The following is a 23309-nucleotide window of genomic DNA, read 5'->3' on the forward strand; positions in this document are numbered from 1 at the left end:
AAATCTACTTAACAGCAGTGGGTTTAGTTTGGTTTTGTTTTTGGTTATAGGCACTACTACATTCAAGAGTCGGAATCGACTCGAAGGCAGTGGGAGTTATGGGTACATTCAAGAAATGGTATTTGAGTTTTTAGTGGAAGCACAGTATTGGTTCTGCACTAGTGAATCATTTACTCAATCTGTTTCACATAATATCTCTTGAAAAGAAGATACAAATATCTACTTATAATGAGTGTCTGCCATATGCCAAAATAGACATTTATTTGTAAACAGGTGTGTTTTTGGCTAGAAAATGTGCTTTAAAAAAAAAAAAAAATACCCTTTAAGGTATGCAGTTGGAGATGCTGTATCTGCCTTCTTCCTTCTCTCCTCCAGAACTCTCCTTCCAAAAGAGATTATTGCTTTTAATCTTTTCATGATTGCTTAGTTTCCTCCATTGTTTGATATAACACTGTTATTGTGTTATGCAGTCCTGGTGGGTTCTACTATGTTAATACTTTTCCTTTTAATTTATCTATTGGAAACTAAGGCATGGAAGTGTGGTAACTGTTAACTGTTCACAGTTTCTTATAGCAAATTGAAACAAAGCATTTAAACCACACTCTGAAGCTTTATTTAGTTAGACTGACTTGCTGAACACCAATTTCAAGCTCAGCTGCTTTTCATTCATATTGAGCAGATAGTTTTAGTTACAGATAATTTTAAATTCATTTGCATGATGTTTCAACAAAGTCTGCATCTATTTTAGTAAGAAGTCTATTTGGTAGTAATTAAAATAATATTGAACATTATTGCATGTTGCTTTAAGAGAACAAATAAAATGTCCATCATCAAGTTCGATGCGTTTTCTAGAATGGTATCTTCAGACTTGTGGTTGCAGACCTTCATGTGTACAGTTCTTCATATTCTTTCTCCTACCCATCTTCTAGGGAAATGAGTATTGAAATTGTCCTTGCCTTGGATTTATCATGTAGCTTGGAATGGTCACATATTGGGTTTCGCATATTTCAAATTCACAGCATCTGTGTCCCTGCCTTTCAGTTACATTGTCCATCTGTAATCATTATTTTAAAACGTGTCTGTATCACTCCGACTGCAGAGGTGATTCAGCTGCTTCGTCTACTTAGCACAAAATTGATCATCACTAAGAAAGATTTCTGTGCAGACAGAAACTCATGCACTTAAAATAAAGCCTTGCTAGATGTTCAGCTTATTCATAATGAGAGAAATGCAGCTTAAAGCAATGTGTTGTTTTTCAGTTGTTACATTTTGAAGTATTTTAAACATAATAATACCAATGGTAACAACAATGTGGGAAGCCAGAAGCTCTCATACCTTTTAAATTGGCATACACCATGGGAAAAAACTTGATAGCAGTCCCAAGGGCATCACGGAGTTGCCACATCGCTGAGTGTCTGAGCTCCCTAGCAGTAGCCCTAGACAACTGTGTCTGAGTGCTCCTCAGCATGTTATATTCCTGGCGGAGTGCTTTCTACCAGGATTTGAGGCTTTAAATGGATGAGCCCTCAGCTCTTGAGAAATTGGGCTAATGGTAGCAACTTAGGTTCAGAGGACCTTAGAGAGCTGAGGTTAGACTAACTGAATGAAATTTTTTTTTTTTTTACGAACTTTTCCACCATGAGACTATTTTAGGATCCTTTGTAAGAAGGGAGGCAAGAGCAGTTTTGTTATTGCAGAAGGGATTACAAAGAATTTTAGTAAGTCCCATGAGAATGATGTGTTTTGCTGTCTTTGACCCATTTTGGCTTCTCCCTGTGTCCCACAGCTGGCCCTGAAGGACCCCGTGCACACGGTGTCACTGCAGCAGTTCATCTACGAGAAGCTCAAGGCACAGCAGGAGTTACTGGGAGAACAAGGCTTCCAGTCCCTCATGGAAACAGTGGACACAGAGATCGTCACCGAGCTACAGGAGTTTTTGCAGGGATTCTAAGAGCACATGACGGAATTGTGACTGCCTCTCCTTTCTGAAACAAGCCGAATAACCCAGCCTGCCATCTGTACATGAGAGCCTGCTGAGATGATGGAGAAATCACTTGTGTTCGAAAATAAACAAAGACCATACATTTTTTTTACTACAAAATTCAAGAAATAAATGTAAAATGCCACATAACTAAAATCGCAAACCGATTCCTCAAAAGAATTTAATTTTATATTTATGAGGGGCCCTGCGTTTGCTAGAGATACGTTTGATGACAGTAGCTGCTTAGTTTCCTGTTAAGAGAAGAAACTGTTTATCTTTTAATCATGTACTCTTAACACTTGAGAAGATGAATGTTAATGTCAGAGATTTTTGCAACCAAAACTAGTTACATTTGGCTGCCTTTTCCTTTTTTTAAGCTAATGAAACTATAGGTTTGAAAAATGGCAAAGCTGTTCAGATGATGCAGTTAAAGAAATTTGTGCACCAGGCAAAAATATATAAATAGTGAGAAGTACACATTACTAGGATTATCTTGCAAGGGAGTTGTTTTCATCAGACCTAGAAAACATGTTTTATCAGACAAGTGCTTTTAATTTTCATTATAGTAATTTGATATGGGAATTAGGGTTTTTTTCTGGTTCCTTTTTCAGTAACTACATTTAGTCTTTAAGTGCATATTGTAAGGCCTGCAAAAGTGAACCTGTGGTACTGCAGTCTCAGGTGGGAGACCTCTGGTCATGGTTTGGTCCTAGTGACTTTGTTACTCTTGAAGGTCAGCAGCCCTGTGAGCACCGAGAAGAGCCAGGCAGCCTGCCACCTGACTGTGCTGTGACATGACTGTGACAGGCTGCTCTGTACTCTCCTGGCTCAGGTTCATTCATGTGCCAGGGCCTCCATGGCATGGCTGGACCTCAGAGGACCCAGCAGCAGCTCCCAGATTGGGGCTGAACTTAAAAGGCAGAAACATGCCAGGTTCATCAGGGCACCAACACAGACGCGACTAGTCTTCCTTCCGTATTCCTCCAACACACAGTACCAAAAAGGGGGAAGAGGAGAAAATGAAGCCTTACTTTGTTTTACTTGCCATTTGTTGTAAGGAACCTTTGAAGCATTTTTTAGGAAATATTCAAAAGCCAGGTTGCAAAATGTCTAATCTTTCGATAGAAAGTTGGGTACAGTATGTAACACTGCGGGAAACCCACTGCCCCTTTGTAAGCTGTGGAACCCAAAATGTATGAAAATATATGATGTTTTCAGCAAGAGAAAGAAAATATGGTCTCAATTAAATTTTCCGAAGATACCTCACGTTTGAATGAGATTTGTCTGGTTATTTTTTCTTGCCCCACAAAAATGAGTTCATAAAAATTTCACAGTGACTTTTAAAGGGAAGTGTTATTTCATACTCTGGCTTTAGCTCTGTGCTAGCAGGTGGCAGTGCTACATGTAGCAACATCTAGTTATCCTTTTAGTTTATCTTTCCATTTAGAGACTAAAAGGTTCTTTAATAGGATGTTTTGATACCACTATTATTCAGTCTTCAAGACTGATCTAAGAATAATAATTGCTATCTCTTAATTATTTCTGTTTGAGGCACTACCCCATTAGTGTTATCAAGCGTTCTCAAACATGCTCTAGTTCTTCAGTTGTAGTAAAATATTCATCTTTCCAATGATAGATTTTCTTATGGACCACGTCATAGCAAATATTACTAAAATAGTTACCTTGTAAAAAAAAAAAAGCTAATTTTAGGGAAAGACTTTGGTTAATTTTTAAAACAGATTAACATAAGCTTTATAAATAGCTCAGAAAAAATTCTTGTATCTTGAATTTTTAAATGCTCAATTAAGACATAAAAATATAATCATTGATGTACAGAATTTTACTCATGAGACCAACTCAACCAGGCCTCTGGTTGAACTTTACTGTGGCTTGTGATACAAGGTAATGATCATTTCTGTTCCATAAACATAACCTGCTTTTCTGTTTATTCTGTGATCCAAAGATGACTTCTAGTCTTTGGCAGAGGCCCACGTGGTCAACAGTAACAGTCTAAGGTTTTTGTTATTAATTGATCTTCATTCTCATCTCCTGCCAGCTAACATTATACATATTAAAATACTTGTATATTTGCTCTTGAAAATGGATCACCTTAGATATTGATTTTACCTATTCATATATTCAACCAGTATTTATTGAGTTCCTGTTTATGCTAGACACTATGCTAAATGTTGGGATTAGAACAGGGTACCTACCTTCATGAAGCTTTGCAGTTCAGTGGGAACACATATTTCCAACATGAAATAAAATAAGGGTCCTAATGGAAAAATACCTCCAGGGGCAGCAGATGCACAGGGAATGGAGGTAGTGTACAGAAGAGAATGATGCCATCATTTTATAGTTTGATAGCAATTTAAAACCCACTCTCAAACAGCACAGTTGCATGCAATTGTTCAAAAGTAAATGACATTATACTGGAACTGCTCTTTGAGTCCAGACTCAGAGCTGTTTGAAATTACTCTGACATAAAAAATCATCGGTGATTTTTAAAAAAATGTTTAATCTCTGTAACCTCACAACTAAGTTCTAATTTCATAAATTACAACATATGGCTCACATACAAATGGGTAGTGGTCTTCTGTTCTACAAGTAAGTAGAAATTGAAAAACTCTTTGTGAGTTGTTGAGAGGAAGATAAGAGATGTATGTCATGGAAAACAGGAAAATAACTTATCTTTCCCCAATTTAAAAAAATTTTAAACCTACAGAAGCGTTGAGAGAATAATGTAATGAATACCAGAATACCCTCCCTCTAGGTTAACCAATTGATGTACTGTCATTTTTCCCTGTATGCACACACGTACATATATATGTATTTTGCTGAATCATTTGAAAAGTAGCACTTCACCACCCCCAAATACTTCCACACATATCTCCTAAGAATGGCATTCCTCTACATATTCACTAATACCCTTATATACCTAAGAAAAATTAATATTAATTCAATATTTAATAAACTGTTCATATTCCAATTTTCCCAACTGCCTAGAAGATGTCTTTTAGATGATACTAATTTGTTCTTTGACCCAGAATCCAATCAACATTCATTTGGTTAATAGCTCTATAGGATGGGGTAGAATTGCCCCATAGAGTTTCCAAGCTGTAATTCTTCACAGAAGCAGACTGCCACATCTTTCTCCCATGGAGGGGACGTTGAGTTGATCCCTACTCATAGTGACCCTATAGGACAGAGTAGAACTGCCTCTTAGGGTTCCCAAGGAGCAGCTGGTGGATTTGAACTGCTGACCTTTTGGTTAGCTGTCAAGCCCTTAAACACTACACCACCAGTGGCTCTGTACTGAACCTGGTGTCTCATAAAATGTGAAAACGAATCCATCTAAGCTGCAGAGCTTGAACTTTTTCCACAACCCCATGCTGCTTGCCTACAGTTGAGCTTTAGAGCCCTTGGGGTGAATGCTCCCCTAGAAAAGAACTGTAGACACAGATCTGAATTTCTCTAGTTTTGCTGCTTCTGTGTGGTTCAGCTGGCCTGAGGGACTCCTTATGGTAGGGAACATTTGGATAGTGCAAAACAGAGTCACTGACTACATTTTCTCTTGAATTCTTTCTTAGCATAGCAAGTGGAGAGTATCTGATAAGCTCAAGATCTTTAACGAGCAAGAAGATTTTCTTCTTGTTCCAGCTAATGCATGCATTCTAAGTCGTCTGGGCCTGTTGGAATTTATTTAGCCAAATGTGCTTTGAAGTACTGTCTAATCCAGGAAGAAATGTACTGATGTCTGGTCAGCTGGCCCTTTTTCCTTAGAAATGAAACATTGATTTTCATGCCACTTTAATTTCCTAGTAGGGTAAAAATAGAATCCAATTAAGAGCAGGTATCAGTCCAGTGAAGCTTAAAGCATTTCTATCTGTCTGCCACTAAGCAGATGGTTTTAAATGGGAAACAGGCCTTTTGGCTAGAATTTGGCTTGTTGGAGAGTTTTATTGCAAGGGGTTAAAGCAGAAAAGTCTGGAGATGAGACTGTCAACAGACTTGCAAGTGAGCTTTTATTTTTCTTCTGTAGCTTTAACCTGAAGGTAGATCAACATCTAATTTCAAAAGGGGCAGGTCATTTCCACAGCACTCTATAGGCTAGCCCCTGAGTGAGTGGCTTTTCTTTTTTAATGAACACAGCAACTAAGCAATAATCTAAAAGAGTAAGACTTTTTGATTGGCAGAGAAGTTATAGCTCATGAAAGTGTTTCCTGAGCTCAGAGGAGTTGTACTGAGCTAGCCAGGGGAGGAAAGGCTATTGACAACTGGAGATGATTGCAAACTAATTGTCTTAGGCTGGGTTGTCTACAGAAGCAAAACCAGTGAAGTGTAGAGAGAAATTTATCTCAAGGAAATGGCTCACATGGTTGGGGGAGCTGAGAATACCTAAACCCATGGGTCAGGCATCAGGCTGGAGGCTTCTCCTGACTCGTGGTTGTAGGGACTGACAAACCCAAAACTGGCAGGTCAGATGGCAGGCCATTGGCCCACAGGGCTGTGGAAGTTAATGAATCCCAGAAGTGGTAGGTCAGACAGCAAGCTGCTAGCTCAAGTCCCAAGAACTGGAGGTGAGATGACGACAGACTGGATGCAGGATCCAGAACAGAGCAAGCCTTGCTAGAACATCTGTATGTATTGGATGCAGGCCATACCCCCAAGGAAATTCCTTTTTCGACTGATTGACTGCTCACATCAGATCACAAAATGGAGAATGATTACATCAGATCATGCAATGGAGGATGACTACGTCATTACAGAACTGCCAAATTACATCATTACATAACTGCCAAACTATATCATTACATAACTGCCAAACTATATCTTCATGTAACTGTCAAACTATGTCACATAACTGCCAAACTATTGAGAATCATGGCCCAGCCAAGTTGACACACAACCTTAACCATCACATTAATTATGAGCTCTATTTAGGCAAAGAAGGCAGCTCAGTTTATTCATTTATTTTTCTGTTTTTTGGATTAAAAGAAAAACACATCCTGTGCTGTGTCTAGCAGTGAAATCATTACTATGAAATGGCCTTTTCCTTTCAGCCTTGTATCTTCTTTACTTACATGACAATGCGTGGAGGTAAGCAGGTAAGCAAATTCAATATATTATTGTATTTGCTAGATAAGCCTGCTAAAGGCAATCCACGATATGGAAATGCAGATTTATGGAAACAATGGATTAGGGAATTGATTGAAAGGTTTTTTATACCTTTTGAAAATCTCCTTCTTGCAGATATCACATAGAATTTCAGAGCAGGAAGGAAATCAGAGAGAGATGATCTGTTTTAACTTGATCATTTCACAGATGATGAACCAGACCCAGAAAGCTTAGGCCTAAGCCTGGAGTCCCTGGTGCCTACTTCAATGTACTTTCAATAATGCTTTTTTTCCAAAAAGTTCTTAGTGGTCGCCCTAGAGTTTATAACATATGTTTTTAAAGAACCTAAGCCCACTTTTAAATAACACTATTCCACTGGACATGTAGCGCAGGTGCCTTATAGTATCTTCAATTCCTCTTTCCTATCCCTTATGACATTGCAGTCACTCATTATACTTATCAATATGCATAATCACCTAATACATTGTTGCTATTATCACTTTAAACAAAATTATTTTTTAGATCAGTTAAAAATTAGTTTTTTAATTTTACCATTGTTCCAACACTTTACCATATATATATACACACATACTTTTTATTTTACTTTAGATGAAGGTTTACAGAATAAACTAGCTTCTCATTAAACAATTAGTACACATATCGTTTTGTGACATTGGTTGCGAACCCCACAACACTCTCCCCTTCTTGACCTTGGGTTCCCTATTACCAGCTTTCCTGTCCCTGCCTTCTGGCCCTTCCCCCTGGGCTATTTACCTTTATTTATTCTCCGACACCCTTGCTGTATATATATAGATCCAAGTTTCTGACCTATATAATTTTCCTTTTGCCTGATGAAAATATTTTAACAATTCTTGCAGGGCAAGTCTGCTGGTGATGAATTCCCTCAGCTTTTGTTTGTCTGAGAAAGTATTTATCCCTCACTTTTGAAGTTTAATTTTGCTGGATATAGAATTCTAGGTTGATTTTTTTTTTTTTTTCTGTCAACACAAAATATTTTCACTCTCTTCTTGCATGGTTTCTGATGAAAAGTTCTTATCCTTGTTCCTCTGTAGGTAAGGTGGGTTCCTCTCCCAACCCCTGGTTTCTTTCAAGATTTTTTACTTTGTCTTTGGTTATCTGAAGTTTGAATATGATATGCCTAGCCTAAGGTGTAGTTTTTTTTGTTTCTTTGTTTATGTCTGTTACAGTGTTTTTTGATTTCTAGCATTTATTTTTGATTCTTAGGATTTCCGTGTCATCGCTTACATTACCCATCTCTTTTTGTCTGCTGTCTACTTTTTACCATTAAAGCCTTTAACATATTAGTGGTAGTTATTTTAAATTTCTTGTCTGATAATTCTAGCATCTGTGTCATATCTGAGCCTGGTTCTGATGATTGCTTTATTTCTTCAGACTTTTTTCTTGCCTTTGGAGGTGTCTTGTAATTTTTGGTTGGAAGCTGGACATGTTGAATTGGGTAATAGAAATTGAGATAAATAGACATCTAGTGTGAGGATTTATGTGAATCTGGCTTTGTTTAATGTTTGTGGTAGCTGTAGGTGCCAGATGCTTCAAATTCCTTTAGTGTCCTTGTTTTCATATTTGCCCTTCACTTTAGCCTTTTCTAAGTATGACTCTTCATAGAGAGTCTGTGTCTTGCAGGTTTCAGCTGTACTCCACTATGGTTATACTGGAGTATGTTGGTGTGGTGGTAAACTGTGGGAGAAGGAGAGTATTCTATACTCTTAGGATTAAATCTCAGTCTTTTAGTGGGCCTATGTCTTTGGCTGTGACCTGCACAAATGTGACTTCTTATGTAGCTTTCTCCCTGCCCTAGGTGAGACAAAAAGGCTAGAAGGGGCTGGAGAGAGGAATGTCCTTCCCCCATGGCTCTAGGACAAGGCTCTGGTAAAGTCTTTCCTCCTGGAGAGAACTTTGTTAAGGAGAAGGTTCTGGGCATATTTCACAAGGATTACTCTTCCCCTCTTCCTGCCAGGGACAGAAGGGGCTCTTTCCTGGATCTTCAATGTGTGAACCTGGTAGAATTCCTGGAGGTAAAGCCCAGAAAAGGAGGGGACTCCTTTAAGACTGTGGCCCCCAGGAGTTTCTTACTTTATGCTAGTCCAACTCAGCCTCCATCAATTCATCAAAATTATCATTTAAGTTTTCATACCAGTTTATGGCTCCAGCAGTCTGCTCCAGGTGAGTGTGTGATTCTCTGGATTCACCTGTTTCTCCAGATTTCTGGGTGATGGTTTGCCCTGCAAACTCAGTTCTTTGGTGGACCTAAGAATAGCCATTGATTTTTAGTTTGTCCAGCTTTTTCTTGTTACAAGAATGGGAGGGACAACTTCCAAGCTCTTCATACTTCAAACCTGAGACCAGTAGTCCAAAGTACTTTCCACATTGCCTGTTATGTAAATAACCTAAAGGATGAACATTAGTCAAAAAAAATTCCTTGGAAGACTAGCAATCTTGTTTCAGAGAATGTGAAGGATAATGTGAATGTTTTTGTATTTTAAAGTCAATCATACCTGTGACATGGGGGGACTGGAGGCCAAGCAGCTTAGAAGATATTATGAGTCCAGGGCAGAGATGATGGCACCTGGAATTCAGGTGGCAATGGTAAAAATGGAAAGAAATGAATAATTTAAGGAATATTTATGAATTTATGTAAATGGACTTGAGTCTACCAATGATCATGAAGATGGCACAGGACCATGCACTGTTTCATTTTGTTGTACACAATGTCACCATGGATTGAAGCTGACTCAACTCCGGCTAACAACAATGTCAGTAGGAATTGATGACTTCAGAGTGAAGCCATTCTCTCTGGCATATGACTTTCTCCGACAGTATTGTGCTGCTTTGTTGCAGCCACAGAGGTTGGATTTTAACTAAATGATGTTACTAAAAGTCAAGGGACACAGGAGTTTAGGGCAAGATGATGGACAATGGATTCTAAGCAAGATAAAAGAGAAGTAAAGAAAGAGGAATGTAAATGATCAGGAGAGTAGTGGGATGAGTGGACTGTAAGTTCTGAAGAGTTAGAACAGTGGTAACAAGACTGTTGATAAACAGCTTGGAAGATGGTAGCTGGAGAAGGAGATGTTGAGATTACTGATTCAGAAGGAGGAACACTTTTAATGATGACAAGTTTCAAGGTGTGGCCGTGGAAGAGAGTTCTACTTGGTTATATTTGCAAATGGTTAATCACTTGACTGCTAGCCAAAAGGTTGGTAGTTCTAACCCACCCATAGGCACCTTGGAAGACACGCTTGGTGATCTGCCTTAAAAGCCCTATGGAGCAGTTCTCTGCACACATGGGACTGTCCTGAGTTTGGATCAAGTGGCTGGCAACTAACAACAACATATTATTTATTCTCCTCCTCCTGCCTTTTCCAAAAGAGGAGGTTTTTGTTGTTGTTGTAATAGTCTGGAAAAATATTTACATAAAACACATCTGGCACATGGTAGGTGCTCTACAAGGGAGAGTTTCCTAAAGAAATTAGAGTTTCAATGCTGCTGCTACTGCTAAGCTGTGTCCTGGGTCCATGCCCTATAAAGTTACTTTAGAACGTCTTCTGTAACTGAATCTATTTAGGGACTGCCCACTATGCTGAATTCAATTTATAATAAATAGTATTTTGGCAAAGTTTCTATGATGTGCTTTAAGTAACATCTTGTAGTCAGAATTATCCTCTTGGACTGCATCTCCAATGTGTAAGCCACACTTGATCATTGTGTGATCTATATACATCCACCTTTTCAGAAATGCATCCATTCTGTAAAGTGAGAGATGTTGTTGCTGTTGGTGTTGGTAGGTGTCTTTCAGTCAGTTCCGAGTCATAGCGACCCCATGCACAACAGAACAAAGCCCAATCCTGCACCAACCTCACAGTCATTGTTATGCTTGAGCCCATTGTTGCAGCCACTGTGTAAATCCATCTCATTGAAAGTCTTCCTCTTTTTCACTGACCCTCCACTTTACCAGGCATGATGTCCTTCTCTAGGGACTGGTCTGTCCTGGTAATATGTCCAAGGTATATGATATGTAGCCTCACCATCTTTGCTTATAAGGAGCATTTTGGCTGTACCTCTTTGGCAGTCCATGGTATATTCAGTATTCTTTGCCAACACCATAATTCAAAAGCATCAATTCTTCTTTGGTCTTCCTTATTCATTGTCCAGGTTTCCCATGCATATGAGGTGATTAAAAACACCATGGCCTGGGTCAGGTGCACCTTAGTCTTCAAGGTGACATCTTTGCTTTTTAACACTTTAAAGAGGCCTTTTGCAGCAGATTTTCCCAATGCAATGTGTCATTTGATTTCTTAACTGATGCTTCCATGGGTGTTGATTGTGGATCCAAGTAAAATGAAATCTTTGACAATTTCAACCCTTTCTCCTTTTATCATGATGTTGCTTGTTGGTTCAGTTGTGAGGATTTTTGTTTTCTTCGTGTTGAGGTGTAATCCATAGTGAAGGCTGTGGTCTTTGATCATCAGTAAATGCATCAAGTCCTCTACACTTTCAGCAAGGAAGGTTGTGTCATCTACATAATGCAGGTTGTTAATGAGTCTTCTTCCAATCCTGATGTTCCATTCTTCTTCATATAGTTCAGTTTCTAGGATTATTTGCTGAGCATACAGATTGAATAGGTATGGTGAAAGGATACAACCCTAACACACACCTTTCCTGACTTTAAACTGTGCCGTATCCCCTTGTTCTGTTCCAATGACTGCCTCTTGATCTATGTACAGGTTCCTCATGAGCACAATTAAGTGTTCTGAAATTCCCATTCTTCACAATGTCATCCAGAATTTCTTATGATCCACACAGTTCAATGACTTTGTGTAGTCAATAAAACACAGGTAACCATCTTTCTGGTATTCTCTTCTTTCAGCCAGGATCCATCTGATATCAGCAATGAAATCCTTCGTTCCACATCCTATCTGGCTTGGATTTCTGGCAGTTCCCTGTCAATGTACAGCTGAAGACACTTTTGAATGATCTTCAACAAAATTTTACTTGTGTGTGATATTTATGATATTATTAAATAATTTCCACATTCCATTAGATCACCTTTCTTTGGAATAGGCATAAATATGGGTCTCTTCCAGTCAGTTGGCCAAGTAGCTGTCTTCCAAATTTCTTGACACAGATGAGTGAGCACTTCCAGTGCTGCATTCATTGTTGAAACATCTCAATTGGTATTCTGTCAATTCCTGGCACCTGGTTTTTCACCAATGCATTTAGTGCAGCTGGGACCTCTTCCTTCAGTACCATTGGTTCCTGATCATATGCTACCTCCTGAAATGGTTGAACATCAAAAAGTTCTTTTTGGTATAGTGACTCTGTGTATTCCTTCCATCTTCTTTTGATGCTTCCTGTGTCGTTTAATATTTTCCCTGTAGAATCCTTCAATATTGCAATTTGAGGTTTGAACTTTTTTCTTCAGTTCTTTCAGCTTGAGAATTGCTGAGTGTGTTCTTCCCTTTTGGTTTTCTAACTCCAGGTGTTTGTACATGTCATTATAGTACTTCAGTTTGTCTTCTTGAGCCACCGTTTGAAATCTTCGGTTCAGCTCTTTTACTTCATCATTTCTTCTGTTTGCTTTAGCTATTCAACGTTCAAGAGTAACTTTCAGAGTCACTTTGGACATCTGTGTTGGTCTTTTCTTTCTTTCCTGTCTTTTTAATGACTTCTTGCTTTTTTCAAGTATAATGTCCTTGGGACGTCATTCCACAACTGGTCTGGTCCTCAGTCATTAATGTTCAACACGTCAAATCTATTCCTGAGATGGTCTCTAAATTCAGGTGGGATATACTCAAGGTTGTACTTTGGTTCTCATGGACTTGTTCTGATTTTCTTCGTTTTCAACTTGAACTTACATATGAGGAATCGGTGGTCTATTCTGCAATCAGCCCCTGGCCTTGTTCTGACTGATGATATTGAGGTTTTCCATCATCTCTTCCCACAAATGTAGTCAATTGATTCCTGTGTATTCCATCTGGTGAGGTCCATGTGTATAGTTGCCATTTATGTTGTTGAAAAAAGGTGTTTGCAGCAAAGAAGTCATTGGTCTTGCAAAATTCTACCATAAGGCCTCTGGCATTGTTTCTATTGTCAAGGTCATATTTTCCAAAGAGAGATATAAGTTGTAATATCCTGAAAGATGGGTTTAAAAGTACATACACTATTTCTTTGTTGGTATTATCCTGATGATAATGGGCTTGACAACTCTGAGCCCAATGTTCTGGATTGTACTTGCTGCCTGAACATGAAACCTAGTTATGAATGCACTCAAGAGTGTGGGATGAGTTTTGCCTGAGTTTAGGGCTAAGCCTCTGCAATCAGGAGCCCCTGGCTCCTGCGGTGTTGAGGTTGGGTGAGTTGGTGAACATAATACCTCAAAAGTCATCCAGCTCTTTGCCCGGAAGTTGAGTGTTGAAGGCTCATTTACTAATTTTGTTTCAGTAAGGTTGCTTAAAAGTATAATTCATTCTTTGCCAAATCTTAATCAACAACATTCAATCGAGCTAATATTTGAGTTGTATAGTGGAGGAGCGTGACCTCTGGAGTCAGACAGGTCTGAACTTGATTCCAGGCTCCAAATCCTGGTTTTCCCATGGTGGTAGGCAGAATGATGATCTCCCCAAAGGTGTGTATTCCTTAATCCCCGAAACATGTGAATATGGTTTTACTTTATATGGTAAAAGAGACTTTGCAGATTTGATTAAGGGTGTAGACACAATAGCAACAATATACTGAAACATACCAATGATCGTGAAGATGGCACAGGAATGGGCAATGTTTTGTTCTGTTATACATAAGGTTGCTATGAGTTGGAGCTGACTCAAAAGCAGCTAACAACAAACACAACATAGACCTTGAGATAGGGAGACTAGCCAGGATTATCCAGGTGGGTCCAATCTAATTACATGAGTCTTTAAAAGCAAAGAACCTGTTACCATCTATGGTTAGAGAGAAATGTGACCAAGGAAGAAGGGTCAGAGAGATATGATGTTGCTGGCTTTGAAGATGGTGGAAGGGAGCCATGAGCCAAGGAATGCAGGCAGCTTCTAGAAGCTGGAATAGGCAAAGAATCAGATTCCCTCCTAGAGTCTCCAGAAGGAGCACAGCCCTGCTGACATCTTGATTTTAGCTAAGTGAGACCCATGTCACGCTTCTGACCTACAGAACTGTAAGATAATAAATTTGTGTTGTTTTAAGTCACTAAATTTATGGCCACTAGGTTTTTTAAGCCACTAGGTTTGTGCTGTTACCATAGCTAAGAGACCAAGACACTCACTTTCTAGGTGTATTACTTTCTGAGTTCTGGCTTTTTCATTTATAAGAAAGATATAATTGCATTGATCTCTGGAGTTTATGTGCAGATTTGATGAGATAATGTATGCAGTGCCCACTGTTAGTCACTTCATAACTCAGCTTTGTTGGAGTCCAGTACTTAGGAGTCTGATTATGTTCTCTTGAGTGTCTTACCTCCCATTTCGGCAAGTGGCCATTAGGTAGTGGCTGCATCCTGGTTATGTGGTCCAGTGCCTAGCTCTTCTAAGTGTGGTCTTTGGACCAGCAGCATCAGCCTCTCCTGGGAGCTGGTTAGGCCAAATCTCAGGCCTCAGCCCAGACCTGCTGATCAGAATCTGTATTTTTTAACAAGATCTCCAGGTGATTTGGCTGCTCTTTAAAGTTTGAGAAGCACTAGACTAGTGGTCCTCAAACCTCAGGGATGCTCGGCAAAATACATGCCTGAGCCCAGAATTTATGGGAAGAGGGCTTTAACATTTGTATTTTTAATATGCTCCCAAGTTATTTCTAATGCACTGGGGTTGAGACCCATTGGAAAAAATGCTAAGAAAGGCGCTTTAATATATGAAATTAAAATCAGAATTGTAAAATCTTCAATTAATACCTTTTTCTCTAAGAAAACAGCTATGCTACTTATATATAACAAAGTACTATATTTTAAAGATGACACTTCAGTGAACATCAAACCCCCAGGACAGGCTTTTTATTATCGAAATTACAACTTCCCACTGTCGTCATAGAAAAAATAAAATGACACCTCCTTTTAGAATCCTTTCATAGTTCTGAAATATGTCTATGATACCCAGCCTTTCACTGAGTTTGCCCTCACCCAGAATAAACCACTTAAGATGGCATTTAAGCAATCCCTTTATCTGATGTAAAATAGAGATATAACCTGGGTTTCCCACAGAGACTCCAGGGACAGACTAGAAACCTGACTGGGTTTTATTCTGCAACTGTGGCTTAAAGCTAGTGCAGTTAAACACCTCTGGAGACTCAAGTTTTTTATATTTCTCCTACTTCTCTCTTTCTTTTTCCTTTCTTTCTCTTAGCCTTAGCCCTGTCTTCTGATTCTTACTGGCAGAGTCCAAAATCACTATTGTCTAAAGCCATGGGATCATATCCAAGTGCACATCACGACCCTGTGCAATTTCCAACATGATTCCATCATGTCAAACCAGAACATCAGACTCTCCCAGAGGTGGAGGATGTCAGTACCATAAAGTCAAGAGGAGACAGCCTTGAGCCAAGTCAACTGGGCTGCCATGGCCTGATGGACTTAAACTTTAGCACAGAAGAATCTCCCCTGCAAGTCTACACTCACTCTTCAGGGAAAGAGAGCATTGCCTGGTCTCCTCTGAATTGTACTTTTTTTTCATTGTAGACTAATATTCTGGCATTCTACTTTCACTGAAAAAAATCATATAAAAGTCAGACCCTTAGGTTTGAAAGCCACACACTACCTGGTCATATTCCTCAAAGAATACCAGGGACCTTTTTTCTCTGCTCTGCATCCTTGATTATAACTTAGCAAATAACAATGGTGATGCTATTTAATTTGACTTTTACAATAGCCCAATGAAATAAGCAGAATTATTTCCTCCATTTTATAGATAGAAAAAAGGCTTGGGACAGCCAACTAATCTGCTGTGTGTGGGTCATATACTAGTCACTGGTGTTGCTAGTCTTGTGGCTCTTCATAACGTCTCTGCATGGCCCCTTGCCACCCCCATTCTCCCTCGTCCTGCCTCCTCACTCATACTACGAGGCCGCCCGCTTCTCTTCCTCCCACCATACAATCTTGTCAGACTTGGCCCCGCTCTGTCCCTCACACTGCCATCCTGTGCACGCACTGCTAGTGCCAGGTGCCCTTAAGCTCTCCTTATCTGCCAAGTCCCTCTCTTTAGGATTGGCATGATCGTGGATTGTCTGGAAGCAAACAAGGCCCAGCAGAGCCTATGCTGGCTGCTGCATGAGTCTGCAAGCCTCATGCTCCTGGTACAGGGAAAGTCTGGTGGGCTCTGGAAGGCTGTCCCAGCTCCAGCTGCTGGCTTGTCACTGCTCACTGAGATGTTCTGGATCGCAGCACTGTTTAGGCAAAAGCCAAAAAGGGCATAGTTTCAGACCTGTGCTGCCTTCAAACAGATAAAGTCTCCTGCTCAGGCAACCCTGTGGGCCCTTCTCAGTTGCCAGGACTGTGTGATTTGTGCAAATGACCTGCCTGCAGTTGTTGGAAGCAGGTGTTCATGTATAAAGAAAAAGCCAGGTGAGCAGTGACCTTCCACATCAAATCAGAGAAATGCTCTTGAAGGGGCCTAAGGGCAGGAAGCTCTGTTCTTTGGATCAGAAAAACCAGAACTGAGAAATCGCAAGATGCCAAGTCAAATTTCTGAAACGCAATTTTGCCAGCAATCTAGGACTCAAGTCAGACAGTGTGTTCTGGGCTGGATGAGCCCCTGTCCTGCTGAGAAGGCCACTGAGGTCACCCACTTAGGCAATGAGGAAGGCTGCAATGAGGTGCAGGAGGAGGTGAGTAACACTTTGGTCTGATCATTGGAAACCACCGCAGTTGCAGCAGTAGCCCGATCTCCAAAGACTACATTTGTTCAGCAAATAATTATGGCCCAGCACTTATTGTATGCCAGGAATGGTCCTAAACTGCTTTACATGTATTACGGACAAGAAATCGAGGCACAACAGGTATAGTGATTTGCTGGCAGTCACCCAGCAGGTAAGTGGCAAAGCAAAGCTTCAAATCCAGGTTGCTAGCCCTGATGTCCTTGGAGAAAGATAACTCAGGATTCTTAGGCTCCCTGCCTTGTCATCTCTCTTTCTGCAGAGAGCAAAGACTCCAAGATAACGATATTTCAGCCTCAGTTTCCATTTCTTTTCTAGCTGTGACTCAGTTGTGAGGATGGAACTCAACTCAAACTAGCTTAAGAAAAATGGGAGCTTATTGGCTCATTTAATTGACATTGCCAGAATATATTGGCAGGTGCAGCCTGAGCCAAGAGTTCAGTGTTGCAAGAGCCAGGTTTTTCTCCATTTCTTGGCGCTGTCTTTCATATTGCTGATACCCTGGCAGCTCCAGGCACACGTCATCTGACTAAGGGAAATTCCATCAGAAAAAACTGAATGCGCTAACTCCAACTGCCCCAGCAAAGGTCTTATTGCACCTCATTGGTTTTGATTGGGCCACAGGCTCAAGTCTAAACCAATCACTGTGGCCAAATAAATGCAGCGTCCTTATTGGCCAGGCGGGCCTGGGTCACATACCTACCTCTAGCCATAAGAATAGACTCAGAAGTGTGTGGCCCGAAACGGGGGAGGAAATTGCCAGGAGACGGGTGAACGGTTTTGGGAAACAAAAATATATAAAATAAAAGCAGCCTTTTTGCATTGGGCCAATGGAGAGATTTATAAAAATGACATTTGTGTGTCTGAAATATAGGCTCAAGTGACTTTTAATCTTAGTTATCCTGGGGGATGACTGCAGAAGTTTTCTTCTTAATTGCTCTAGTTCCTCAGGCTTTGCCAAGTGTACCCTGTACAAATTGCTGTTTATTTTTAAGCCTGACAATTGTAGGCATCTATCTTAAAAAAAAAAAAAATTTTTTATCTTAAAACACAATGTTCTAGGATTATTTTTCCAGTTGAAATTATATGACATTTGCTCCATCTTCTCATTCCTTTAATCGTGAAATCCCCAACTAATCTCCCTCCTCTTCTGCTGCTATTTGATCAGAAAGCTTCTCTCCAGTGACCCAGTGCTGTCATCTCATCTGATCCAAACTCGACTAATATTTCAGGGTAAATAAGTGCCACTTACGATGCTTCCTCACTCCCCTCACCTTGGCCTGAGAGAGCTAGTGGGTAGATAAATCTCTATGACTCATGACTAAGCTCCATGATGAAGGAGACCCATGCCATTTAATTCTTCATTCTTCTCACATAGGCCTTTTGGCATTTCTGAGTAGGATGAACACCGCCAAGATTTAATGAATCAATTCTCTGATTCAGGCTGATTGGGGCTAGTCAATGGAAGGATTTGAATGCCAGGTCAGGGTATCTGGACTTTTGTCCTTTGACAGTTGGTTGCCACGGATTATTTTTGGAGTAGGAGAGGGACTACCTTCTCTTCTTGGCACCATTCATTGAGCACACAGTAAGTGTTAAGCCCTGCACTAATTCTGTTACATATGTGATCTTACTTTTTTAATCGAATTTTATTCATTTTGTTGTTGTTGAGAGTATACGCAGCAAAACATATACCAATTCAACAGTTTCCACATGTACCTTTTAGTGAGATTGATTATACTCTTTGAGTTGTATAACCATTCTTGACCTCCTTTTCTGAGTTGTTCCTCCCCCATTAACATAAATTCACTATCCTCTAGAGTTCATATTTAACCTTTTGAGTTGGTGTTGTCAATTTGATCCTGTATAGATAGTTTTTAAAAGAGCATAATGCTCAAGGCAGACATTTTTTACTAGTTAAGCTAAACTATTGCTTGCTTTTAAGAAGACTTCAGGGGATATTTTTGGTTTAAGGTTAAAGATTATCTATCTCAGGCCATAGTTTCAGGGGTTCATCCAACCTTCATGGCTTCAGGAAATCTGGAGTCCATAGGAAGCTGGAATTCTGTTCTTCATTTCCTTCCTTTTGATCAGGATTCTTCTATGGAATCTTTGATCAAAAAAATGTTTAATAATGATAGCTGGGCACCATCAGGTTCTTCTGGTCTCATTGCAAAGAAGGCAGTTATTCATGGAGACAATTAGCCACGCATTCCATATCCTCCTCCTAGTCCTCTCTTTCTTCCTCTATTGTTGTAGATGAATACAGACCAATTGTTGTGCTTTGGAAGGCTGCTTGCAAGCTTTTAAGACCACAGGCACTACTCATTGAACTAGGAAGTAGAACAGAGGCACTAAATATGTTATTATGCCAATTAACTGAGATGTCCCATGAAACCATGATCTTAAACCTGCCTGTGCTCATGAGGAACCTGTACATAGATCAAGAGGCTGTGATTTGAACAGAACAAGGGGATATTGCAAGGTTTAAGATCAGGAAAGGTGTGCGTCAGGGTTGTATCCTTTCACCATACTTGTTCAATCTGTATGCTGAGCAAATAATCCAAGAAGCTGGACTACATAAAGAAGAACAGGGCATCAGGATTGGAGGAAGACTCATTAATAACCTGTGTTGTGCATATGACACAACCTTGCTTGTTGAAAGTGAAGAGAACTTGAAGCACCTACTGATGAAGATCAAAGACCACACCCTCAACATAAAGAAAACAAAACTCCTCACAACTGGTCCAATGAGCAACATCATGATAAACAGAAAATATTGAAGTTGTCAAGGATTTCATTTTACTTGGATCCATAATAACACCCATGGAAGCAGCAGTCAAGAAATCAAGTGACGCATTGTGTTGAGCAAATCTGCTGCAAAAGACCTCTTTAAAGTGTTAAAAAGCAAATATGTCACTTTTGATGACTAAGGTGCACTTGGCCCAAGCCATGGTATTTTCATCACCTCATATGCATGTGAAAGCTGGACAACGAATAAGAAAGACCAAAGAAGAATTGATGCCTTTGAATTATGGTGTTGGTGAAGAATATTGAATATACCATGAACTGCCAGAGGAATGAACAAATCTGTTTTGGAAGAAGTACAGCCAGAATGCTCCTTAGAAGTGAGGACGGCAAGACTTACGTCTCACATGGTTTGGGCACGTTATAGGAGGGACCAGTCTCTGGAGAAAGAAATCATGCTTGGTAAAGTAGGGGGTCCGTGAAAAAGAGGAAGATCCCCAATGAGATGGATTGACAGAGTGGCTGCAGCAACGGGTTCAAGAATAACGATTGTGAGGATGGCACAGGACAGGGCAGTGTTCCATTCTATTGTACATGGGGTCCCAATGATTTGGAACTGACTCAATTGCACCTAACAACAACATAATAACAAACCTCCAAACTAAGAAACCAAATTCCATGAGGTTTTTGATTGTACATAATCAGCCTCAGCAGCTACTCTGTTGTTGTTGTTGCTGTAACTATATCTATCACACAACTTTTGCCAATTCAGCTTCTTACAGGTGTACAACTTATTGACAGCAGTTATAACAATCAGCTGTACAACCTTACCATTAATGTGATATTTCTATCACTCTTAACCCCCCTTTCCTCCTCCCTTCTGCCCCTGATAACATTAATAAACTTCGTTCTCTATACATGTGCCTTTTCTTATCTTTTTATATAAGCGAGGTCATACAGTATTTGTCCTTTTGTGATTGACTTACTTCACTCGGCATAGTGTCTTCCAGCTCCATTCATATTGTAGCATGTATCAAGAATTCATTTCTCCTACTGGGTGAGTGATATTCCATTGTTTGTATGTACCACATTTTTATCCATTCATGCATTGATGGGCATTTAAGTTGTTTCCACCTTTTGCCTATTGTGAATAGTGCTGCAATGAACGTTGCTGTAAAAACCTCTGTTTAAGCCTCTACTTTTTTTCTTAGTCTTTTGGGTATACACCTAGGAGTGGAATTGCTGGGGCGTATGGTAGTTCTATTTCTAGTTTTTTGAAGAACTGCCACACTGATAGCTCCTTCTCCCCCCAGTTTAGTTACGATTTGAAAATTCCAGATGTCTGTTTTCAACTTTCAATATCTCCCAAACACACAGGAGAGCACCGCTACTCAAGTAACATGCCATGTACTAATCAATCTGTCCACTGGGGGTACCCTCTTCTCTCTTTGGTTATTTCTCTGTTTTTGCAACCATGTTTTTTTTAGTAAGAAAACCCACACACAGAGAGCCTGCAAACCCCCTTCGGAGCTGTGTGTTGCCCTCCAGTTTTGCCTGAAGCTTCCTTCCCTGCTCCGTGGGCGCTTCTTATAACTGAGCTGGCATTTAGGGGAAGCACTGGCAGTTTCCTCCATTTTAGGTAGAGGAGGGACTGGAACTCCCCAAAAGGACCTCCAAGAGATCTGTGTTGTTTGTTTCATAGTCCCAGGGCCCCTATGGTGGTTGTGGGAGCAGTTTCCATTTAGGTGACCTATCTCCTAACTCCACTGTAAGGAACCTTCTGTAGGAGTTCATATCAATCCAGCAGCTGACAGTTACCAATTGGGGGAGGGGGTGTCACACTCCAAATGGACCCCTGGGGAGATATGCCTTGTTGCTATCAGAACCTCCCTGTAGTGTGTTCCTCGTGGGTGTAGCCTGCACTAAAGATGCCTGCTTCCTAGCACACAGAAGCCTCAATCAGCAGTTCTCAGGGCTGAATGGAAAAGGAAATAGGCAGACCCAAACTGATCCCCAGGGAAGTCTGTCTTGTTGGTTTCAGAGGCCTGAGCTATGGGGTGCCGCAGGGAGGCAGTAGAGTGCTGACTATGCACACAGGCTGCACTTGGGTGCTTTCTGTAGTAGTTTGCAACAGCCTGGCAACCAACAATTCCTAGGTGGGGAGGGGGTGTCACACTCTGGTCAGATCCCCATGGAGGTCTGCCTTGTTGCTGCCAGAGCCTCCCCCTGCCATAGATTGTTGGCTGTGAGTGCAGCCTCCACTCAAGACTCCTGTTTCATATCACATAGCAGCCTCAGTCAGCAGTCCTTAGTGCCAACCAGAAGTGGGGGCAGGCTAACCCTAACTGACCCCCAGGGAAGTTTGATATTTTGGTTTCAGAGGCTAGAGCTATGGGGTGTGCAGGGAGGCAGATAGGGTACTATGGGAGCAGACTCCACTGCAAGAATCTTCTGTAGCAATTCATAGACAGCTTTCAGGTGACAGTGTCTGGGTGGGAGAGGGCTTGTCATGCTCCATATGGGCCCAGGGAGGTCTGCCTTGTTGCTATCAGAGCTCACCTGTAGCATGAAGTCTCCACTAAAGGTGCTTTCTCCCTAGCACACAGCAGCCTCAGTCAGCAGTCCTCAGCACCTACAGAAAAGGGAGCAGACAGACAAGAATCAACTCCCCAGGAGGTTTCAGAGGCCTGAGCTATGGGGTGCACAAGGAGGCAGGTAGAGTGTTGACTGTGACAGCAGATCCCACAGCAGGCATTCTATAACAATTCACCGTAGGCTTGCTGCCAACAATGTCTGGGTGCGAGAGGTGTTGGCATACTCCAAACGGATGCCAAGGAAGTCTGCCTTGTTGATTTTAGAGCAGAAGCTTGGGGTCTTGTCTCTTTGTACAAGCAGGGGCCATGGTGGTTAGGGAAGCAGGCTGCTTTTCTGGGACCACTTCCCCAGTTCACAGCAGCCGTCATCCCGCATGGCTGGGGGGAGAGGCAGGGACAGTGGGAGAAGTGATTTTCCTACCATAGGCAACTCGTTGTTGATTTGTTGATTCTTGCATGTCCACAGTTCCACACTGCTTTCCTCTGCTTCCCAATTCATAGTCTCTCAAAGCCAAGCACTGTTTACTTGTATTTGTGGGGGAGGGTCAAAACAGTGGTCTGTATACGCCGCCATCCTCCCAGGATCTGTGATCTTATTTAATGGCCTTAATAATCAAACGAGAGAAAAATCCCCTATTTAAACCCTCTGAAATCATAACTTATTCTTTGTAGGAATCCCTAAAAACACAGAAGACATACGGAAAACCATCCAACCTAACTCAGTGCACCATGGGACAGTGACAGCTGGCATGTTGCTTTTTTATTCTACAGGACATTAAACACTGAGAGAAGAGTTCATCTTTCTCAATCTTTTTGGCAAAGCAACTAAGGAAGATATCATGCAATGGTTAAAATAACAGTGAAAAGGAAATGATGGAATTCCCTCTCAAATCAGTTGTTTCCCTCCTCCTTTCCTCTTGCTTTTCCAGAGTGGAAATATCAATACCCCTCAGTTTCCA

The 23309-nt window shown here is 40.7% G+C and overlaps 1 protein-coding gene across 1 annotated transcript in view; it reads left to right on the forward strand.

The window, feature by feature from the left end:
- The window catches only part of IPO11 (importin 11), a 244644-nt gene extending 241402 nt beyond the window's left edge, over positions 1-3242 (forward strand). The window contains exon 30 of the mRNA XM_049864207.1: positions 1787-3242. Coding sequence (XP_049720164.1) covers positions 1787-1951 — 165 coding nt within the window. The 3' untranslated portion in view covers positions 1952-3242. The remainder of the gene's footprint in view (positions 1-1786) is intronic.
- The last annotated feature ends 20067 nt before the right edge of the window (positions 3243-23309 follow it).

The sequence above is a fragment of the Elephas maximus genome, chromosome 2 (genome assembly GCF_024166365.1).
Source record: "Elephas maximus indicus isolate mEleMax1 chromosome 2, mEleMax1 primary haplotype, whole genome shotgun sequence".
Lineage (NCBI taxonomy): Eukaryota > Metazoa > Chordata > Mammalia > Proboscidea > Elephantidae > Elephas > Elephas maximus.